Here is a 24,589-nt window from a genome sequence, read left to right on the forward strand (position 1 = left end):
AACGCATGCGTTCCAAGCCACTGGGCCATCTCCCCAAAGTAATTCAAAAGAAAAACGAAAAGACGTATTCACCTTACTAGATACAAAAACTAACTTTAGTGGGCCTGGGAAATAGTGCAGTGGCTTAGATCAACTGCCTTGTGAATATAAAATCATGAGTTCAAATCCCTAGTGTTCCACCTGTGTCAAATGCTAACCTAGCAGCTGCTCAATCTGCAGTCCCTGGCACTGTAAACATTTTTCCAGAAACATCAAAGCCAGGTATATGTGAGCACTTAAAAAGAGGGGTGGCCCACATCCAAAAGAACAAAAGCAACCGCTGTTGGCGTGGATGTGGGGAAAAGGGGACCCTCCTACACTGCTGGTGGGAATGCTGACTGGTTCAGCCCTTTTGGAAAACAATATGGCCGCTTCTCAAAAAATTAGAAATTGAGCTCCCATTTGACCCAGCAATACCACTTCTGGGAATATATCCTGGAGAGGCAAAAAAGTACAGTCGAAATGACATCTGCACTCAAATGTTCATTGCAGCACTGTTTATAATAGCCAGAATCTGGAAAAAACCCGAGTGCCTGAGTACGGATGACTGGTTAAAGAAACTTTGGTATATCTACACAATGGAATACTATGCTTCTGTTAGAAAAGATGAAGTCATGAACTTTGCATATAAGTGGATCAACATGGAAAGTATCATGCTAAGTGAAATGAGTCAGAAAGAGAGAGACAGACATAGAAAGATTGCACTCATCTGTGGAATATAAAATAAAATAACAGAATAGGAGACTAACACCCAAGAATAGTAGAGATAAGTACCAGGAGGTTGACTCCAAGGCTTAGAAGCTGGTCCCACATGCTGGAGGAAGGGGCAGCTCGCATAGAGAAGGGAACACCAGGAAAAGTGTGGTTTGAGGACCTGCATGGGATGGGAGATCCACTCTGAAAATAGAATATAGACCAAACACGATGGCCACGTAGTGCCTCTGTTGCAAACCACAACACCCAAAAGGAGAGAGAGAGAACAAGGGGGAATGCCCTGCCACAGAGGTGGGGTGGGGCGGGGGGGGGATGGTGTGGGAGGGTAGGAGGGATACTGGGAACATTGGTGGAGGGGACTGGGCACTGGTGGAGGGATATAAACAAAATGCAAACATGAAAGTTCACAAGTTTGTAACTGTAACTCATGGTGATTCACTAATATAAAAAAAAGAGGGGTGGCCTCTGGTGATTTTCATAACTGAAAAGAAAAAAGAAATAAAAAGAATGTGTAGGGACCATGGCCAAGAAGTAGAGCCTCCGGTGAGCCGTATGAGCCCTGCAGTGACCCCTGGCAAGCACACGACAGCGTGTCTCAGCTCAGAGTGTAACCCAGGAGGACACCTGTGCGAACACCACCACTGAATGACTCCAGACCTCAGGAAGCACAGAGTGAGCACTGCAGTAGCCCGATGTGCGAGCCCTGAGGAGGACCACACACTAACAGCATGTGAGCACTACAGCTGTGCAACCCTCCAGGCCCTGTAGCATTAACAACACCAACAAAGAATGGAAGTGAGTAACATTAAAACAAAAGTAATAGAACTGACTTTAGAATCTTTGTAATAAAAAATCAGTTATCTGTATAAAATCAGATAAATGGATCAGTGAAGCGAAGTAGGAGAAACTCCAGAAAAAGATCAAGGAATTTATGAGACCTCACTGTAAATCAAAAATAGCATTGTAACCTATTAAAAAGGTGGTTTATTTAATAAATGATACTGGCAGAATTGGCTACACATGTAAAAAGAAATAAAATTTATACTGCCTCTCTTGTCATACAAAAAAATATAGTTCAAATGGATTAAGGAAAGTAATATGTCGATACCTGTTAGGATGAATAATATGTTTCAGGTCTGACCTTGAGAAGTAAGTGGGATTCAGGCCAGTAGAAGCGAAGCGTTAGTATGTAAGGGCATGTGTGCTAATATTTACCACGGCATTGCTTTTATTGGCAAACAGACAAGAAAACGAGAAGCAACCCAACTCTCCATCAGCAGAACTATTGAATGAGAAGATCCATACATTGGAATTTTATGCACTCAAATGAATGAATCCTCTCTCACTGTGTTGGCTTGGAGCAATGTCTTTAATGAAATCAAAGGGAGAAAAGCAGGTCATGCAGTTACAAGGAGTGTGATCCATTTTCTTGTATCTATATTTTCTATACGTAGAAAAAAGGTTTTAAAGTGTACAGTTGCTTGTTCTGTTTTTCTCTAGGAAGAAGGTGAGTGTGGAGGGAATAAAGATGCCTTAGGTTTTCTGTCTCTGATGCTGACTGTATCAGTGGTTAGTGCTCACATTTTTTTTCTCCCAGTCATAAAATAATGTTCAAATGGACACGTGTGAGCGGACACAAGGTGCCCTGTCTGTCATCATATCTGTGCTCAAGTTCATTTATTTTTGTATATGATTAGAAAATCAGCTAATCGGCCAGTTCTCTTCAAATTATATAATATTGTCTTGAATACATCTCAGGAGTTAAGACTTCCAAAGACTCGTAAGTACTTAAATTTCAGACCTCAACTATCAGTGTTCCTCCTCAAACCCAAACCCAATAACAAAACAAAAATATCAGACATGAGCAACTTACCAAAGATTTAAAATCCCTTATAGGGCGGAGGGGCTGGAGAGATAGCACAATGGGTAGGGCTTTTGCCTTGCATGCAGCTGACCCGGGTTTGATTCCTCTGCCCCTCTCAGAGAGCCCGGCAAGCTACCGAGAGAGAGTATCCTGCCCACATGGCAGAGCCTGACAAGCAACAGTAACAACAAGTCTCACCATGGAGTCGTTACTGGTGCCTGCTCGAGCAAATCAATGAGCAACGGGATGACAGTGCTACAGTGATAGGGCAGAGAAGATGCCTCCAAGGGTTGGAGTGCTTGCCAGGTGCCTGCACTCCCAGTGCCACCGGCTCCCCAGCACTTCTGAGCTCGAGCACCTACCTCAGATCCTAGCACAGAATTTTGTGTCTTGCACAACTGGGTGGAGAATCACAAGGCCTCCCCAAACCCCGTGCCCTCCCCACAGGGCCAAGATCTGCTGCCGGGACCCCCCCCCCACTCCCACTTTCAGTCAAAAGTGCTTTTAGTTTGCCACGTTATTTTTCACCTCTAGTGATCTGGGGACTGGAGCAATAGCACAGCGGGTAAGGTGTTTGCCTTGCACGAAGCCAACCCGGTTCGATTCCTCCAGCTCTCTTGGAGAGCCCGGCAAGCTACCGAGAGTATCTGGCCCACACGGCAGAGCCTGGCAAGCTACCGATGGCGTATTCCATAAGCCAAAAACAGTAATAACAAGTCTCACAATGGAGACGTTACTGGTGCCCGCTCGAGCAAATCAATGAACAATGGGACGACAGTGCTACAGTGCTATAGTGATTTGTGGGAGGTGGTGAGGACTGATTGTCCGGGTGGTGGTCACTCAAAGTGCTCCTGGGAGCCTCGGGTGCCAGAGAAGGACACGGGCCTCCCGTGCACATGCACTCCATTCTTTGGACTCTTGCCAGCCCCCTCATTTGAAATGTTTTTGCTGTTATTTGATTTTTTGTTTGGGGGCTATACAGGTAAGTAGTCGGGTCTTACTATTGGCTCTGCAGATCCGGATCACTTTTCTGGCTGGCGGTGCACGGGTAAGAATAGATATGGGGTGCGAGGCAAGCCTTGCAATTTCTTTTTTTCTTTCTTTTTTTTCTTTTTGGATAACACCCGGCAATGCACAGGGGTCACTCCTGGCTCTGCAGTCAGGACTTACCCCTGGCGGTGCTCAGGGGACCATATGGGATGCTGGGAATCGAACCCGGGTCTTTCGAGTGCAAGGCAAACGCCCTACCTGCTGTGCTATTGCTCCAGCCCCAAGCCTTGCAATTTCTTAAAGGATTCCGGTCTCGCAGCCTGTAAGGCTCCCTCAGCTCTGGGATCAGCAGAGCACAGACTGCTTCCCCACATCCCCAACCACTCAGCCGCTCACTCCCTACCCACGCGGCCTCTCCATCAGGGAAAACTGCAAAAGAAAAGGTTTATCCTACCAAGGTAGAAGGCCCTCCAGGACCTGGCAGGCCCCTGTCAACAAACACAAGTACCAGACACCCCTGAACATGTTCTGCAGTTTTGAACCCCACTTGACAAGGCACTGTGTGAACAGAAAGTTTCATTAGCCAGGTCGTGGGCATTTCCTTTCTGCCAGACGTGGCCCGACGCTCAAGCCTACAGGTACCCATTTGGGAGTGATACAGTGGCAGGATGAACCCAGCACAGGCTAGCACAGTGGCCCAGGTCTTGGATCTGTGTTTACGAAGCTTGGAAATGCCGGGTAATGATTCCAAGTGCTTTCTGATTTTCATCTGCCTCCTTTGCGCAGCGCCCTGGTGGCTGGGTGCTGGCTGAGCCACCCCTAGGACGTGTCCTGGCAGCTCTTTTGGAGTTTCTTCAAGCACCATTCACTTGTGATAGAGGAAATCAAATTGGAGCAGGAGAAAGGCTTTGGCTTCATTCCTTTGCAAGTGGGTAAGGGCTGTGACTTGAACTCATCTGTGTGTATCCCGATGTTGAGAGGAGCTCAGACATAAATTTCAAATTAAATAAGAACGTCTAAGAGAATGCATTAGGAGCTTACTGCTCAATGAACAAAATAAAAATGATTTCAGCCCAGGGAGTTAATTTCACTCTGGGGATGAGTTTATGTTTTTTTTTTCCCTCTTTTAGTGTGCCTTAGTCCTGAGGATCAAATATTGACATTTACATGACTTTTTATACTCCACAGCAATGAGAAGAAATAACAATAAGTACATGCAGCATTATATATATTTTTTGTCAAAATTCATTTTTATTAATAGAAAATAAACACTTATTCCAGTTTCAGTTATACTTGAGGTTGCTAATAAAAAAAATCACCAGATAATCCTATTTTGACTACGACAATGAAATTGTGGCTTAGAAAAAAAAAAGGTATTCAGCACCATTGCTTTTAAGTCTTTTGGAATTTTTTCTTAAAAGTTTCTGGAACTTTCCTGTATGTAAAGTACAGGAATTGCTGAGATACATGAGGCAGTCTCTCTGGGATGACCAATGGGAAGTTAAGCGATCATCGTAAGAGGAATAACGTACATTCAGCATGGTAACTGGGACTATCCGACAATCCCCTCCCCTCCAGCTCAGGAGGGAGATGCTTCTAAGCACTGAGGTATGAAGGGTCGTACTGTTACTAGCTGGGAAGACCAACTCTAACCGCAAATAACAGTACATCTCTGGCACAGATGCTATTGGTCCTTAATGTCCTGTGATCTTAGGAAATTCTGTAAACAGTTTGGATTTAGCTCAATGTATTCAGAAAAAAAAAATTAAACAACGATTATTAGTAAGGTTCACTACTCTAGCAGAACAAGATCTGCTGGTTTAGTAAAGGATATATATGAAAGTAAATAATAAAGCATACTTAGAAGACTACATCAAACTAAAACCTACTTCAACAAAATGCCTAGTTAGAAGCAGCAGATGAAACTAAATCCAAATCCATGGCCGGGGTCAGCTGCCCTCACTGGAGGCTGCTGGGGAACACAGAGCACCCGCCCTCGAGGCCCCTCGAGGCCCTTGGGGAGAGGAGGGGAGCAACCACTCCTCATGCTTTAGGATCCAATTAGAGTTGGGCCAGTCATTTTTTTAAATTTTTTTTTACTATTTCAAGAATTCATGTTTCTGTTTTTTAAAAACAGTAAGAGAAGGAATGGCTTCCAGCATCAGTGAGTAGCTGTGCCCGTCAGAATTTCCTAATAGCACAGTGACCAAGGCAGGTCTGCACACGTGATCAGGTGTCAGAGGAATGGGAGGTGGACAGCGTGGTCAGCCGCAGTCAGGGCTTCTGCTGGCATTTTACTCTAAGCTGTCCACCAAGTGAGGTGAGAGCAGTGTGTGGCGGCCAGGACCTCTTCCTGGCCTTTCTTCCTAAGTGGAGCCCACGTCAGATGGGGGCTTGGGGGAGGTAATGCGGGGAGGCTACGCTCTCCGGCTCAGAAGGAGTTGATGAAGCCCATGTATGCATTCAAGAAGCCCATGGGGTCCTCTAGCTGTGGATAGTGGCTAATGTGGTCATCCAGAATCGACACTGTGGACCGCGGCAGCGTTTTCCTGTACAGCTCCAAAAATTCTGGAAAGGGGTTCACAGGATCCATTGGCCCATAGATAAAATGAATGGGAATGTTTACGGAGGCTCCAATCCAGCGTCGTCTAAACTTCTTCCTCTGATTGATGTACTGCAAGAGACTGTCGATGACCAGGTTCCCGTCGTTGCTGCGGATCCCTGCCCACAGGTCCCACAGCTCGCTCTCCGAGGGGCGCGTGTACGGCCCGAAGACGGGGGTGAGCCCTCGAGAGAAGACAGAGAAGTTCATCAGCCGTGTGGGGATGGGCGAGAGCACGCCTCCGTCTTTCAGCAGCTTTTGAAGGAGGAGAGGCCGGTGAGTCTCAGGAAAAATACCTCCACTGGACAGACAGAGACTCTTGATGGTGAGCCGGCCAGATCGATTCTGCTTGAACCTATAGAGCAGCTCCTGGGCAACAATATCCCCATAATCGTGAGACAGAAGGTTGATCCTGCGGTTCTGGAGCCCCAGGTGCCGCAGAAGCGCCTCCACGATGCTGGCCTGCTCGAATATGAGTAGTGGTGTGGACTCGGTTTGCCACTGAAGCCAAAGCCTAGGAAATCGAGGGCAATCACGCGATGAAATCTCAGGGTCAGACCCTCCCAAATCTTGTACCAATCGTAGCTGGACGTTGGAAAGCCATGTAAAAGCACCACTATCTCGGGACTTCGACCACGCCCACAGAGTCTTGGTACAAGATGTGCAGCCCCTTATAGGTGAAGAATTTGCCGGATGACTTCCATGAGTGAAGCGCAGGGGAGAGCTGCGGGGGTGGGATGTGCAGGTAGGCTGCCAGCAGGGGCACCGCCAGCAGCCCCACCTGGACCCACCACTCCCTCATCCTGACTCAGGTAGGACCTGGGCTACAGGACTCCATGTTGGGGGGGAGCGGGAGCCACATGCAGCATTATAAACAAGCATCACAAACATAACGGTAAGTACAAAGCGAGATGTGAGAGAGTACACTCGAATTCTATGTATATAAAGTTCAAAACCAGGAAAAGCTCATCAGTGGTACTAGCAGTGGGGGAGGGAATGACAGGAAGGATCTAACAGGTCCTGGGTATGTTTTTAGATATAGGTGTTGAGTACATGGGCAGGTTCAGTTTTTGAAAGTTTTATTGACCTATATACCCAGGATAATCATACCTTGCTTGTAAATATGTCAATAAAAAGTTTTAAAAGGTCAGTGTAGGACCAGAGAGATAGTTCAAAGGGATGCGGTATATGTTTTGTATGCTGAGAATCTCCACGAGTGACCTCTTTTTTGGGAAGGGGGGTGTTTAGGTCACACACAACAATACTCAGGGGTTACTCTTAACTCTGAACTCAAGAATTGCTCCTGATGGTGCTCAGGGGACCACACAGGATGCTGGGGATCAAACCCAGGTTGGCAGTGTGCAAGATAATCGCACTACCCATAGTTCTATCTCTGTGCCCCCCCCGACCCCCAGGAGTGACCCTTGAGTACCACACCAGGGGTACCACGTTTCACTGCACAATTGTTGCAGATTTTACGACTGCTTTCTTTGAAAAATATGGGGTGTGACGATCATGCGAAGTTTGTAGAAACTATTTTCAGTATTACTTAAAAACAGTGCCATGGCTATGTAGTGAAATAGGAGCACTGCCTTGGGTTTTATTGGGTGTGGCCCCCAAATACACAGAATCAATATCCTGGTCCTTCGTTTAACTGATCGATGCAGTGAGTCTGGCTGATGAAGTCGTCCTTTCTCCTGCATCCCACTTTGATGCACGGGTAGTCCCCAACCCCCTTCCTTTCCTGTTGCTGCTGCTCTTTGGATGACTAGGACTTGCATGCCACGTTGTGGTGCTCCCCAGAGATTGTATATCATTATGGTGCACTCACATTTTGTAGCCATGTGTATGCATAACTGGTTGCAAAACACACACCATACTGTGCTGCAGAGATCATACTTGGCATGTGACATGGTGCTGGGGGTAGAATTCTCAGCCTGGTACCTGCATGGCTGGTGCTCCACCAGTGAACTATGCCAACCTGCCCCATATGGGTAAATTTCAGATAGGGATTATGATTGATTAACATTAAACTGGCCTGAGTCCTTGACTATTTGGACTGGCTTCATTTATTAAAGTTTTTCTCATTTCATGTTGTACTGACAGGCAGCCTAGTAAAGAGACCAGGTGTGTACAGATAAACACTAGGTATGAGGAAAATAAGGGTCATAACTTTTCATAGAGCAGAAGGCTGTAACTGTAGGTAGAAAGGTATTTTCCACCCCATGTACACACTTTCTCGGGGCCTGGTCACCTAACTGAGTTTTTAATCTCTTTTGAATAATTTGTCCACTTATTCACCTAGAATAAGTGAATCTCGCATGGCAGAGCCTGGCAAGTTACCCATGGCATATTCAATATGCCAAAAACAGTAACAATAATGGACCTCATTCCCCTGACCCTGAACGCAACAGGGATGAATGGAGACATTACTGGTGCCAGCTCAAACAAATCGATGAGCAACAGGATGACACTTATACAGTAATACAGTGACTCACTCTAGAGACAAAACATAGTCTGAGAAACCTGGAGATCTCTTCTGCTCTTTTTTTTAAAAAATTTTTATTAAATCACCATGTGGAAAGTTACAAAGTTCTCAGGTTTATATGTCAGTTATACAATATTCAAACACCCATCCCTTCACCAGTGCCCATATTCCACCACCAGAAACCCCAGTATACCCCCGCCCCACCCCCTACCCCCTACTGTATAACTAATGAATTTCACTTCATCTTTTCTTTACCTTGATTACATTCCATAATTCAACACAAAACTCACTATAGTTGACATAACTCTCTCTCTCTCTATTTTTTTCTTTTTCCTTTTCCCTTTTTTTTTCCTTTTTCCCCCTCATCCCCCTTCCTGCGCCTCATAGTATGGTGTACGCCACGCCGCGTCGGCCAGCGTGGGGCTTTTGCTTAGTTCACAGTCCAGAGGTGGCTGCTACATTAAAAACCTTCAATATTTCAACAAAAACTTACTGTTATTATTTGGAGTTTCCCCCCCAAGTCAGACCTGTTCAAATGGAACCGTTTCACATTGCTGACAATTATAAATGTTAAGTCGCACGGATGCTGCCGCGTCCGCGCGGTTTTGGATTTCTGTATAAAGTCCAGGGAAAATTCTGCCAGAAATTACATAGCCCAGCTCACAGTCCCAGTGCATTGCTGTAAGAAGTCTCTGAATTCAAAGTCTTTAGGCGCAGAGGGTACGATTCGCGTTCAGCAGCTCCGGATTTATCCGGGCCGAGGGCGTGCCGGTTACGCCCCCTTCCCATGAGTTCCTGGGAGCCCCCAAAGTAAAATCCGAATACCTGTGGGTTTGGAGTCACAGAAGATGGCGCCTGCCACATGGGTGCCGCCAGCCCGCCACTTTCCATGCAGGAAGACAGGGTGGGGAGGAAAAAAAAAAATCCACCCCCAGCAGCACAGAGTTGTAGCCCAGTTTGGTGTCCCAGTGCATCGCTATCGGATGTTGCGCTGGATGCCCGAATGTGTTACATCTTTGGAATCAAAGTCTTTAGGCGAGAGGGTCCGATTTGCGTTCAGCGGCTCCGGATTTATCTGGGCCGAGGCTCTTCTGCTCTTTTTAATTTCAGATCATTAAGTCTCTGAGGGGCTCTAGACACACATGGCTGAGCTGTAGAACCTCTCAAACATGTCACGTGATGGTGAAAACCCTCTCATTGCTCAGTGACTCTGAATGCCTGTCTTACCATACTGTCTCGAGTTGAATCCCCAGTGCCACCACATGTGCCAGGTATGATCTTTGCAATCTTGCAGTTCATGATCCCTGACACCACAAGCAATGTCCAGTCTGCACTGCAGCCAGGTGTATGGAAACACCTGGTGAGCTCCTCAACTAAAACTTTCCAAGCACACAGCCAGGAGTCTGGGTCACCTGTTGCAATTATTGCAACAACAGCAATAAAGAGTAGGGAAGGGATGGGGCCTCTGTCAGTGAGGCCACTGCAGCTGGTCCTTCAGAAGTGCTAACTAGGGGGTCACAGTGACGAGTGAGGCAGTTGGAGAGTCTGATTGCTTCCAGGTCAGCCGCTTCAGCTTCAGTCCCACCTGCTTCCTGCTGGGCTGCCAGGCTGCCTGGCTCTATTCACCTTTTTGTTTTTGTTGTTGTTAAATGTAGGAATACTGCTATTTATTCAGACATTGGTTAAGCTGATTGAAGTGGGTATGGACTCCACATTAATTTAAATTTTTTTAAATTGAATATCCATGAGATAGACTGTTAACAAAGCTGTTCATAATTGGGTTTCAGTCATACAATGATCCAGCCTCCACCAGTGTACATTTCTCATCATCAATGTCCCCTGTTTCCCTACCACCATCCCCCAACACCTCATCCCTCACCCCAGCCTTCCTCTATGGGAGACCTTCCTTCCTGCTTTCTCTCTCTCCTTTTCCTTTTGTGCGTATTGCAAGACGTCATAATGTTTGTTCAGGGCATTAAGTATTTTTATCAGGACGGTAAGGCTGGAATAGCTTTTTAATTGGGTGGCAGCTTTTGGGTGTGTATGTGACTGCTGAGGCTTCTGGAAGTACAGGAGGTGGGGGGAGTAGCCCATCCCAATTCCAAGAAAGCCTGGAGATTTCAGTCACAAAAACTTCATACCAGAAACTTCGGTAGATTATATCTTGGAGAGGTTCATCCTGAGATGGTGGAGTCAAGCCGGGGACATGGTGGTGATTTTGGATTGTGGAGGGGTCAGCTTCTGGGAGCTCTGCCTGGGTGGGCACCAGACTATCCCCCCTCCCCTCTGATTTACCTGAGTCTGTTCAGTCATGTGTGGTTTCGAGATTAACTGTGGCTTTTGATCTCTTTAGAGATTTATTTATGGGTCTCTGAAATAAGGCCAATAAATGAGCTTGGATAGCTGAGCCGGAGGTGGTTTGTGGGCGTGGCTCCCACACACCTAACTTTTAGCCATTTAATTTCTTGGTAATCTTGGTCCCAAGTTGTTGGGGTCCGGCCAAAGGCACAGCGGCAATCTTGGGGTATCAGGAAACCTTCAGGAAACCTGAAAGACACCATCAGGCTGTTGATGCACTCGTGCCGCAGGTACAGGTTGACCTGCTGGCAGCACCACACCCTCTCTACTCACCTTCGATTGTGCTCTCTCTTTGGAGGAGGGGGCTCATTAAATGGTGCTCAGGAGGCCTGGGGCCCCTCCCAACTTTTCTAAGCCAATTAGGTTCCAACAGTTCAATTTGAAGGCCCAAGGATATTGTGGTGTTCAGTCCCTGGGGTGTCGGGATTATCCAGACTACCTTGACAGCGTTTGGGAACATCTAGGTCTATACTGTGGGATGCTCGGTGGGTGCGTGCATACGTGTGTGTGTGCATGGAGTGTGTGTGTGTGTGTGTGTGTGTGTGTGTGTGTAGGATGACATCATATGGTGCTAGAGATCAAGGTGAGATCAGCTGCATGCAAGGTAAGTGCCTTAACCTTTATACTATACCATCGCTCCTCATAGGCCACCCTCCAGAACTCATGGCTGCTTCTCCCAAAGGGAGCATAAAATGAGGCCCCCATAGCCATGCCACTGGACTCCGTGCCAGGTTGTTTTCACTCAGGGTGCCCCAGAGGGTAGCAGGTGAGAGACTTCCCTGCCCTAAGGGACTCATCCCCGGCAGCTGATTTCCACTACCCAACAGCTGCCATACTCCAGGCCACTTTCTGCATGCTCAGGATGAGCCTCACACATGAGTGAACATATTCCTGGATACATCATCATAGAGGGACATAAAGATATATGTCTCTTGGAGAGCCCAGCAAGCTACCAAGAGTATCCCACCTGCACGGCAGAGCCTGGCAAGCTCCCTGTGGCATATTCGATATGCCAAAAACAGTAACAATAACAGATCTCATTCCCCTGACCCTGAAAGATGAATAAGGAGAGTCTGCTAAAATCTCAGGGCTGGGATGAAGGGAGACATTACTGGGGCCCACTGGAGTAAGTTAATGAACAACGGGATGACAGTGATACAGTGGTACTATCTCTCTAGCCCCTGTTTGAAACTCTTATTTTCCTTCTACTTCTTTATTTTTTTTTTTAGGAAGTTGTGCTTATTCAGAAGCTAATCAAAGTTTTGTTTACTTTTTAAAAATCCTGTTTTTAACTCAATCCAGTTATGAGGCAAAGTATCTAAATTTCAAATAGACTTTACTTCTGTCAGAAATATCTATAATTAGATCCTCATCGTACTTGAACACAGAGCAGTGGTCAAAATAACAAATTATGGAATGGATTCTGGGGTAAAATGCACAAAAACACCCTGTACAGAAAGTCTTCATGCTTCTAATTTCACTGAATCTAGCACTGATCGTGCTTCTTTATATTCCCCAGCTTCTTCCAAATCTTTTTCACTCTCTAGTGTTTGCAGGTCAGTCTGTGCGGCTTCCGCCCTGCGCTGGCAGTCTGGAATCATGAGGGACTCTTGCAGGATCTCAGCTTGTTTTTTAATGGCATAATTTTAAACATCTCCTGCTTTCATGTTTTCTATCTTTTCTTCTTTTTGTTTGGCTTCTTTTTTCATACATCACTTTTTCTTTGACCAAGAGCTTCCACCACGTCGGTCTTGATCTTGATCTGACTCACGAAGGGATCGGTCATGGTCCCGGGAAGCCCCTCAGGAAGGAGGGGCGAAGAGCGGAGAAGTCGAAGGGAGAGCCCCTCTACTTCTTTTGTGATCTCCTGGTACCATTACCTAGCATAATCTGGTCTTTCACCACTGAAATTTCCAAGCATCATTTTGAGTTAGTGCTAAGGGAGAGGTGACAGCCCACATTACTATCATTTTCCTTTTTCAGAGAATGCCATCCAAATTTCCTTGGGACATTTTCTCACTGGAATTTACACTGTCCTTTTCTTTGATTTTAGTGGCCCTTAAGCTGGCCCCGGCACTAAACAAAGAGGATAGGAGAAGGGGGAAGAGAAGAACTTCATGAAACAATGCCGTTCTAGAATTTTGCAAGTGGTGAAACTAAACTCTTGAACTTTTACAACACTGCATGCTAATGAAAAGTCAATACTCATATCTTCCTTATAGAAATATTGTCTACTTTCCCTTCCAAAGTGGCCTAATCATGTTATAGCCTATTGCTTTGTTTTATTTCCATCAATACCAAACCACCGGATTGATCTGCTTGCTTTCTAGCCCCAAATTTTCCCATGACTTTACCTGTCAGCTCAATGAGATGTCCTAATGTGAACAGAGTGGGCACTAAGGTAGGACTCAAATAATTTGACTAAAAGGATTCATTAAATGCACTCTAAAATTTTTAGGACAGTTTGTGCAACTTCCACTTGGAGTAGTCTATGAATCACTGTATCACTGTATCACTGTATCACTGTCATCCCATTGTTCATCAATTTGCTCGAGCAGGCACCAGTAACGTCTCCATTCATCCTAGCCCTGAGATTTTAGCAGCCTCTCTTTACTCGTCCTTCCCAATGGTGCCACATTGGAGGATCTTTCAGGGTCAGGGGAATGAGACCCATCCATTGTTACTGTCTTTGGCATATGAATATGCCACAGGGAGCTTGCCAGGCTCTGCTGTGCAAGCAGGATACTCTCAGTAGCTTGCTCGGTTCTCCAAAACAAATTACTAGACAATAAGAGGTCTCAGCCACTGGCTTCCGGGTGCTTGTTTTAATGCTTTGTTTTATCGTCTCTGGATCTTGGCTATTGATGGGATTACATGGGGCCAGGGGCAGTTTGTGGGTATGACTGCCTAGCTACTGGAAACAGGGGGATCGGGGTGGAGGCTTGGGGAACTTGGAGATCTCAGCCCCAGGTCCTGCACACCTGGGTTCCTCTGCCAGTTCCTTCATGCGTGAGGCTCGTCCGAGTGTGTGGAGAGTGGTCTTGAGCATGGCTGTGGCTGGGTTCCAGAGGTTTTTGGCCAGTGGGATTAAGTCATCACCTTGCACAATCCAATTAGTTAAAACCCTCCAGGTTTTTTCTTTAACACTGAAACATTGATGTAGATTATCTTGGGATCAGGGTAGATTTTGTGTTCCCCTGTGGAGCTGGTGTTTCCAGTGTTAACTTCTAATCCCTGAGTTTGGAGAGGCCCGTGAAATTCTTAGATACAGTCTTGGATACAGAGTTGGGAAGGCTTGCAAGGTTAAATCTGAGAAAAACTTCGGGATTTGACACCCCCACACTCCCCCACCCCGGGAGGCCTTGCAGTGGCTAAGATCTTCTATTAATATGTAACCAAAATTTAAACTCATATTTCAGAAATAAGAAATAGTAAATAATGCATTGCTTCATGAAGATTTGTTTAGTTGATTCCCTTACATTATTGATGGGCTGTGTTGGGAATAGTCTTGGCTTGCTCCACTTTGTTCACAGTAGCATTCCATAAATATAACAGCAAGCAATAAAATAGCATTGATTTCGAAGTGAGCTTATAGCTTCTTATAACATCAAACATAAAAGCTGTGTTACAATGATAAATACTAAATCTTTAAAATATCTTTAAAATATCATTGGCTTTTTATGGCCATTCTGATGCAGTGTGTATTTCACATTTTCATATTCAGTGTTGTACTTTTTACATGTGAGTTATGTCCTGCAGCTTCTGGTACAGGCTGTACCAAACAGACATTTGGAAGTTTTGAATGGATGGCAGAAGCAGTTGATTCTAGTTCAGAGAGCACTCTAGATTCTCCAGGAAAACAATCTTAGCAAGAGCACAGTTGGCAATCAAATATATTGGTTTCTTTACTTTACCTGAACCTCCCCACCCCCACCCATCCACACACACAACTGTGAGAATGAAGTGCAAGAAATTTAGGCAAAGTGAATGCTTTCCTATAGTAGGAAATGTCCTTGGTTCCCAATTGTCATTCTCCCAAGTTTTCTTGGGAGATTGTGATTCTAGAGTATTAGCCTGGCTTCATAGTGGTCGGGTGCAGTCTAAGATGGTGGGAGAGGGGTAGGTAGTGGGGTTAAGATCTGAATTAGAGTCACAGAGTCACATGGATCTGGAGTCAGTGGATCTGGGCTCAGGTTCTAATCCTGTAATCTACAATTTGTATATCCTTGGACAAGCAGATTAACCATCTGAGCCTCAATGTACTTGTCTTTAAAACATAGATAATACCACACTTGTGTATAGTTATACCACATTTATTCAAAAGATGAGTTAAACTCATAAAATCAGTTGTACCACAGTTGTGCAGTTGACTCTGAACAACACAGGAGTTAGGGCTGCTAAGTCTTCATGCAGTAAGAATCTGAGGATTACTTTCTGTTCCTTCCCCAATTTTACTCATATCTTGTTGACTGGAAGTCTTAACCAATAATACAAAATATAAAAAGTCAAGCAACATAGAGCTTGTATACAATGGTTCTATCTATATATCTATGTATCTATCTTCTACTTGTATTCTTACAATAAAGTAAGAGAAAAGAAAATGTTATTAAGAAGATCATCAAGAAGAGCTGGAGCAATAACACAGAGGGTAAGGCATTTGCCTTGCAAGTGGCCAACCTGGGTTTGATTCACAGCATCCCATATGGTCCCTTGAACACCGCCAGGGGTAATTCCTGAGTGCAGATCCAGGAGTAACCCCTGTGCATTGCTGGTGTGACCCAAAAAACAAACAAAAAAATCATCAAGAAGGGAGAATACATCGACAGCTCTGGACTTCTCATTACTGGACATTCACATCATTTATTTATAAGAAAGTAGGAGTAAAATGATCCTGTGCAGTTCAAGCCAGTTTTGCTTATACCAAGTTCTCTATCAGATAATGTTCAGAGTTGGGGTACAAAAAGCCGCCACCTCACAAATGTGCTGATGAAGAGGATGGGAAGGTTCGATGATGTGTAACTTTGATAGAATTGGCAAATTGCCTGATAATTTATGATGGAGATGAATGATATGAGATGAACATAATTATACATTGAAGCCTCAATTTAACACTATTTGGCATGAAGCATGTCTGCCTTGGACTCTGTTCAAAGAAATTTATAAAAAACTGGAAAGACAAAAAGGGCTGCCATGAAGGGGGATTTATGTACATGGATTTCTACGGCAAAGGCCTGAGGGTAGTGGGAATTGGAATTCTGTGATGGAGCTGAGTCAGAGCACTGGCTTTTTTTTTTAATTTGGTATTAGTATGTCTGAATGAAGGCACAGTGTTTTTTTTTTTTTAATACAGTGATGCGATAGCACAGCAGGTAGGGCATTTGCCTTGCATGTGCCTGACTTGGGTTCGATTCCTCCGTCCTTCTCAGAGAGCCCAGCAAGCTACTGAGAATATCCCACGCACACGGCAGAGCCTGGCAAGATCCCCGTGGCATATTTGATATGCCAAAAACAGTAACAACAAGCCTCACAATGGAGACATTACTGGTGCCTGCTCGAGCAAATCGACGAACAACGGGGCAACAGTGCAATACAGTGATAGACTGAATGGGGCTGTAGGAGTGGACAGGAAGGAACCGCAGGTTGAGATGTCACTTTTCACAAATGTGAAATGCCGCCAACCAGCAGAAACAACTTTCCATTGACCCCCCCCCCACCACACACACACCCCTTTCTACTCGGAGCACTTATCCTGGGTCTGCGGATTGGAAAGTAGTTGCTCAGACACTTCGATCCCCAGTGAGGTGACCTAAATCATAGCCTCCCTACACAGAGACCCGGGAGATTTGTGACAATATTATTTCTCTTACAAGAATCTTATCCTCGAGACTTAATCATCTCTCAAAGTTGGATGAATATATAAAAATCATGGTATCTTGATGAGACTGTCTTCTTTTTCAACTTCACCATTTAATTGGAACATTTACCTGTGTATGAGAAGTTGCTAGCGTGGTGCCAGGAATAGTCATGCACCGTCCCCGACGTTAGCTTCCGGTTACTCTTGGCTCATTTGCTTCAGCTTGAGCACGTCTGTGATAGGAAAGGGTGTATGCAGTGTCTTTTACTCATTCATGTTTTACTCGCCCCTTTGCCAGTAAATTGCTGATCATGGGAAGGTCAGTGATAATTTCCCAAGAGCAGTAAATCTGTTAGTATCTTGAACTCATAAAATCTGAGAAATTTTACATCAATAGGTGGCTATTTTCTATTATCAAATTTTACAAATTGTGCTAAAATTGTTCTGAAACTATTTTTTTCTGGTAACTGCCTTTTTCCACACCAAAGTCACACATTGCAATTAGGTGTGACTTTGCATTGCAATTAAAGAAACATCTTTAATGTTTCTTTAACATCTCCCTTCCCTTCCCCTCCTGTTAACATCTCCCTTTCCTCCACTTCCCCTCCCCTTCCTAACTCCCCTCCCGTTCCCTCTCCTTCCCTTCCTTCTCCTTTTCTCCTTCCCTCCACTTCCCTCTCTTCCCCCACCCCTCCCCCTTTCTTTCATTGTCAAAGTTAATGTTAGTTGTTAGTTTACTGACTGTATATGTCTTAGTGGTTCGATTTCAAACTCTTTGAAATGTTACCAAGTCACAAACGCCACTAATGTGCCAATATCTTTCTTCTGAGGTCCTTGGGACCCTCTCTTCCCAGGCCCTCGGCTAACCCCAGCCTTGCATCCAGAATTCACAGGTTTGTTTCCATTTGGTTTTTCTGCTCCCGATGCTTCTCCATATCTTCATATCATTGAATAAATGAGGTCATCAAGTGTCTCTGACTTTTCTTAGCATCACCCCTCCAGTTACCCCATATTGTGGCAAAAAGGCAAGATTTCATTTCATCTTATAGGTGGGTAATGTTCCATTGTGTTTTTATGCCGTATCTTCTTCATACACTCCTGTTGGACATTTCAATTGTTTCCATATCTTGACTATTTTTATAGCTCTGTAATAAACGTGAATGTGAATATATGTTTCCAATTAGAATTTTTGTGTTCTTTAGAAAGAGGACCGGCATTAATGAATTGATAGAATTGGTGATTATATGGTAGATTCATTTTCAGTATTTTTAGAAATTTTCATATTGTTTTCCATAGAGACTAAATCAATTCATAAGACTGCCAGTGGTAAATTAGGGTCCTTTTTTTCACCATGTCCCCATCAACACTTGTAGATAATTCTTATGGGTATGTGGTGATATCTCATTATTGTTTTGATTCACATTTTCTGATTATCAGTGATGCTGAGTGTTTTCTAATTTGCCTGTCTTCTTTAAGAAAGTGGCTCTTAATTTTTTTTTTTTTTTTATTAAATCACCAAGTGGAGGGTTACAAAGTTCTCAGGATTATGTCAGTTATACAATATTCAAATACCCCTTCCTTCACCAGTGCCCATCTTACATTCCCAACCCCCCCAGTCTATCTGCCGCCCCCTCCCACCTCCCTAGTCCCCACCCTTATACGTGATAGGTTTCACTTCATTTGCGCTTATCTCGATTACATTCCATGTTTCAACACACAACTCACTACCGTTGCTGGGGTTTCCCCCCAAAAAGAAAAAGACAGTCCTATTGCCAATGAGGCATTTGATAATTCTCCATTACTAAGCATATAGAGATATTAAGTCCTGCTGTTTGTTACATAACTTTTCTTTTTCCCCCTTGCCCCGCGCCACCGAGTTCACGCCTGTTTAGTAATCGCCACGCTGTCTGACAAAGGGAAAAAAAACCGAAGAGGATGGTTATTTCCCGTCATCAGCCGGCGTGGGGCTCTGGCTTAGTTGATAGTCTAGTAGAGTGTCTGGAAGCAGTTTCTGGAACCAAAGCTCTTGCGCTGATATCGGCTCCGGCTCGAGATACCACCAGCGTCCCGCTGGTCCATGTACCTAATTTTTCCCCTAATTTCCCATTCCCACGCCACCAGGTCTGTTTGCTTAATGGACATCACACTATGTTTGACACCACGCCACGTTTCTTCCCGAGAAAGAAGGATATTTCTTCTCAGCCAGCGTGGGGATATAGCTTAGTTCAGTCTAGAGAGATGGCTACCATTTTGATTGCCTTCAATATTTCAACAAAATACTTACTATTCTTGTTAGGATCACCCACAAAAGTCCGACCCATTAAGAAGGAACCATTACATACTGCTGATACTAAGATGACATTAAGTCGCGCGGCCGCAGCAGCGGCCGCGCGGTTTTGGGTTTCTGTCTAAAGTCCAGGGAGAAAGTTGAAGGAGAGAGAGAGAGAGATTTCCGCACGTGGGACCTGGCGGAAACTCTCAAGTCACATACTGCAGGTTGCTGGTGGGCTGCCGGTGTCCCAAGCAGCTCCGTCCTCTTCGTCAGTCATTCTGGGGGTGCGGGCGCGGAGAAATGGGCATGGCTCTTAATTTTTAAATGGAGTTGCTTGTTGAGTTCTGTGAGTTCCTTAGGTATCTTGGATATTAGACCTTCATCAGATGTATGAAACAGAAATATTTCCTCCCATTCAATAGGATGTCTTTCATCTTAATATGGTTTCCTTTATTGTGCAGAAATCTTTGTTTATTGAAGAGACCTTCCTTTCTCTATTTTATGCATTATCTCTTTTATTTTAAATTAAACACCCACATGTGTGATGACATAATTCTGGGCTCTTAATGCTATCCAATCTCTGTATATTTTTAGTATAACACTACACTCTTTTGAATGCTATAGCTTTTAAGTCTAGTTTAATATATGGAGCATAGTATATCCATTCTTCATCTCAGGACTGGTATAATTATTTACCCTTTAATCTGCAACAATTATCTTTGGTTTTCCTTTGTATTTCCTAATATGGGCATTCTTTGAAGAACACTGACCCTTTATTTCATAAAATTTCTCTCAGTTTGGATTTGTCTGTTTCCTTAGGATCTACGTCAACTCAAGCAGCTATGCCCTACCCCCGACCCCTGCCACTTGGAGAACGCTTAAAGTGAAGTGGTGTTCACTTCTCAGTGCAACATCATGGGGATTTACAAGTTTTGAAATTCCAACAGCATTAAAATACATCTTATTGTTATGTTTTGGGGTCACATCCGGAGGTGCCCAGGGTTTATTCCTCATGACCCTGTCTTCTGGGATCACTCTGGGCAGGGATCAGGGGACTGTATGTGGTGCCAGGGAAAAATCCCAGGTTGTGCAAGGCAAATGCTCCATCCGCTGTCCTTATGCTCTGGCCCTAAAATAGATCTTTAATAGCTTTAATTCTTGCTTGTTCGAAGGAAGACATTGAAATATTTTTGGCTAGAAAATCTCCTTGAAAAATCTTGTTCAGGACTAGGAAATAGTACAAGAGTTCATCAGATACTTGACTCAGTTTGATCCTTGGCTCCTCTTGGCCCCTAGACACATTGGCTCTAGCCTGGAGACCCCGAGTACTGCCCCGTGGCCCGGGAGTTCTGTGGCACTGCAGGGCCTGAGCAGCACCACAACCTCCAGCTCTCCCATTGAACTGCGGTCCAGGCAGCCGAGAAGTGCTGGAAGTGGCCCCCAAGTCTCCTGAAAATCAGTATCCCCACTCCACCCCTCAAAAAAAACTTGCTTTAAGAAAGACTAAAGCAATAAAACTCTCAACTATTACTTGAAAATAAATGGTGGTAGATGATCTTTCCTGTCTATCGCTAGAGAGAATGGGGCTTGATGCTTTTAAGCATTTTAGCTGAATCCTAGTCTACAGTGCCTTGTTATCGGAATTCAGTGTGTCAGAAACCTGAAGGTGCTAATTCATCAGCCTCCCACTTGTCTAGGGCTGTAAGCTGCAGAGAGCACAGGGAATGCCATGCTGAAGGCTTCCTTACAATAAAGCTGAAGGACGTGCCAGGCCCCTCCCTTCCTCTCTCTAGAACCATCCGTCTGTGGTCTCTTCCCAGCTCTGATCTAACCATTCTCCACACATGATGGAAAGGCTGAGACCTGGCCCGGCATATGGCCCACCCCAGTTCAATCCCCAGCACCACATGGGCTCCTAAATATCGTTGGCCCTTAAACACCACCAGGGTGACAGATCATCACCCGCACCATGGGCCCGGGCACCACCACAATGCCAGGCCCTCACATTGAAGCACCCACCTCGTGGGCAGAGAATCCCTTTAAAAGGGTCCCTGGGCTTCCTAAGCATCACTTCAGAGACAGCCCGAGAATCCCCTCCCCCCCACAAAAAAAATTGTTCATTCAGTCAATATCACTCACACATGCTCTATTTGTCATGTTCTGTAGATGGCACATCAAGTACGAAACCCAGCCTTATGAATTCAGAAAGCTTCAGAATTTTAATTTGCAATGCAGAATTAATAAAGCCACTCAGTGATGTGACCCTGATTGTGTGCGTGAGGCCATCTGGAGAGGAGAAATCTTAGTGTTCACTGTTGGGATTCCAGGACACTTTCAGGGAGGAGGTCACATTGGAACTGGGCTTTGGAGAAGTTTGTGGGTGCGGGAGAGTGAGAGAATTACAGGCCTGACCATGAACTTAGCCACATCAGTGTACTTGCTGTTCCTCTGACGTGCCTGGCTCCTTGCCAGCTGGAGTGCTTGGAACACTAGCCTTGCATGAGCTAGTGAGCTAGTGTTCCTCACCTCCTCACACTAACTAACTCCTTAACTAGTCTACTGTGACCTGTTCAGTGAGGCTTATTTAAAGTCAAGATACAGGGCTGGAGCAATAGCACAGCGAGTAGGGCGTTTGCCTTGCACGCGGCCAACCCGGGTTCGATTCCCAGCATCCCATATGGTCCCCCGAGCACCGCCAGGGGTAATTCCTGAGTGCAGAGCCAGAAGAAACCCCTGAGCATTGCCAGATGTGACCCAAAAACCAAAAAATAAATAAAGTCAAGATACAGGATGGGTGGGAGGGTTAAATGACTCAAAGGGCTGGTGTGTCTCGAGAGACAGTAAGCAACTTACCTTGCACTCAGTAGAACCGACTTTGTCCCTGGCACCACATTTGGTCCTTCAAGCTATGCCAGGAGTGATCTCTGAGCACTGAGCCAAAAGTAAGTCCTGAACACTGCAGAGTGTGATCCCCAAAGCAAACAAAAGATATCAAAGGACTGGAGCACATGTTTGCAGGAGAGTCTCGAGTTCAGCTGTCAGCACGGCTTCCGCAAATATTCAGAGAAACCCCTAAGCATTACCAAATCAACAAAAAATCAAATAAGTGAAATGTAAAAAAAAAAATTATCATACACCTTCTTGTTTCAGATGTCCGTTTATTCTACCATAATCTACCCTAATTTTTCTTTATTTGTGGGCAACGGGCTTTTGGGATACACTCATCTGTGCTCAGGGCTTATTCTTGAATCTGTGCTGAGGGCTTACTTGACTGTGCTCAGGGATTACTCCCGGTGGCACTCACAGGACCATATACAGAGCTGTGCATTGAACCAGAGTTGCCTGGTGCGAGGCAAATGCTTCAACCCCTGTGCTACCTCTTCAGCCTCCTGCCCTAGTTTTCCCATAGCTTTTTACCAGGTTCTAAGACATTGGGTCATTTCAGTAACAATAATTAGTTGTTGATATTTTCCGTCTCTGACCTCATAAGAAGGTGAGTTCTGTGAGAGCAGAGATTTCTGTCTATTTTCTTACCTGGGATCTTAGTACCTCAATGCTGGCCCATGGTAGGTAGCAGTAAATGTTATTGAAGAAGTGAATGGATAAAGCAATTCCTTCATATCCCCCAGACAGAAACTGAAAGAGAGAGAGAGAGAGAGAGAGAGAGAGAGAGAGAGAGAGAGAGAGAGAGAGAGAGAGAGAGAGAGAGAGAGAGAGAGAGAGAGTTCACGGAAAAGAACATTAACCACGTCATTCCTACGAATTCAGGAACTTCCCTTTGTATTTCTAATGGAAAAAAACTATGAAAAGTATATAACTCTGAGCAAGGCTGATTTCTTATGTTCCTCAGGCCTAGAGATATACAATTTGGAAGTAGGAAATGTCTTTCCTGTCTCCTATATGACAGCTCTGCTCCATGTCTTGTCTCAAAGCCCCACTCTCACCCAGTCGTCCCTGTTTTGGTAGGTGTTCAATGACCAAACCTTTGGGTCATTGTTAACGTGTCATTTTATTTTTCTTTTCAGTGACACTCAAGGCTTACTCCTGGCTCTGAGCTCAGGGATCACTCCTGGCAGGCTCAGAGGACCCTGTGGGGTGTCTGGGATTGAACTAGAGTCAGCAGCATGCAAACCAAATGCCTATTTATCTCTCTGGCCCTTGATGCCTTTCTTTCCCTCATTCCTCACATCTCATACACTGTGAGTTTCTCTTCCATCCATATTCCATCCCAGCACGATCTCTCCCACCCAGACCTCAGGGCAAGTCACTGGACTCTTCCCTCTGAAATTGAGTGTAGCCTGAGACCCTGGAGACTCTTTCTCAGCCTGACATTTTTATCAAAGACACAAGTGCCGTCAAGCCCCACTCCTGCTGAGCCCGCATAATGTGACCCCACGGTCCTCACATGTTTACCAGTCTCCTCCCTTTTGGGGTCACGTGCTGAACTTTTTCGAGCCCCTGGGGTAGGAGAGAGCACTAATTCCAGCCACTAGGAATAAAAAGGTGGGGGCTGGTGTTGAGCAAAGGGTCTAAACACTAATGTGTGTTCTGTCCTTTTTTTCTCCTGTTATTATGAGTCAGAAGCATCCAGCTGAGACGGGATATTCTTCGATGAGGGAGTTCTGGTGTGGGGATGAATATCCCAAAGGGCCCCTACAGCTGCAATGAATCCTGTGTGGACAAAGAGTCAACTTTTATTGGCACCCTGAGATTTGGGAGGATGCTTATCATCATACCCATCCTAACCTAGTGGAAGTATTGTACACATGCACGCGTACTCGCACACACACATGGAAAATTCTAGAAAAAGTGACAGATATTTGGTTCGGATTCTAATTATAGCTTCTAATTCTGGGTAATGCATGTTTGTTAAGCCCTTTGAAATCTTCTAATGGAATGCAATGTTAAGGAGAAATAATAATAATAGAAATTATTTCAGGTAATAGCTTTCAGTGATTAATCTAAGACTAATTGGCACTACCAGGAGTGACCCCTGAGCACAGAACCAGGAGTAACTTCTGAACACACCCAGGTATTAATCCCCCAGATATTAATACCCAGCACCTCATACAGTCCCCTGAGGCCCCAGTTAGGAGTAAGCTCTAAGCATTGCCAGGGGTGGCCCCTAATATCCCTTTCCCTCCAAAACGAACAGTTGCAGTTGGCAGAGTATTAAGAGAAGCTGCAGTAATCATGGGGACTTAGGGGCCCCTCTCCTCTGCCTTTTGCTACCAGCTACTCAATAGGGAGACCGAATCCTGAATCCTGAGGGCCACACTCTGTGCTTTTTTTCTTACATGGTCTTTGATCACTAACAGCCTCACTCCCCTTTGTTCTTTCATTTTAAAAATATCTGTCAAGTATTCAAGTTGAGGAGAGGATGAGAATCTGGTTTCATTGGATTGCTG

General features: G+C 45.0%; 1 protein-coding gene, 1 long non-coding RNA gene and 1 pseudogene across 2 annotated transcripts in view; 1 reads left to right on the forward strand and 2 right to left on the reverse strand.

The window, feature by feature from the left end:
• The window catches only part of LOC129405070 (uncharacterized), a 158,657-nt gene that overhangs the window by 60,577 nt on the left and 73,491 nt on the right, over window positions 1-24,589 (forward strand). The gene's annotated exons all lie outside the window — the stretch shown is intronic.
• Window positions 5,778-7,027, reverse strand: LOC101554213 (mesoderm-specific transcript homolog protein-like). Its single transcript, XM_055140132.1, is given in 3 exon segments — window positions 5,778-6,685; window positions 6,688-6,840; window positions 6,843-7,027. Coding segments are annotated over 3 exon segments (969 nt in total). The 5' UTR covers window positions 7,012-7,027; the 3' UTR covers window positions 5,778-6,038.
• LOC101553946 (tubulin-specific chaperone A-like) lies at window positions 12,519-12,841 on the reverse strand (annotated as a pseudogene).

Source organism: Sorex araneus, chromosome 5, assembly GCF_027595985.1.
Source record: "Sorex araneus isolate mSorAra2 chromosome 5, mSorAra2.pri, whole genome shotgun sequence".
Taxonomy (NCBI): Eukaryota; Metazoa; Chordata; class Mammalia; order Eulipotyphla; family Soricidae; genus Sorex; species Sorex araneus.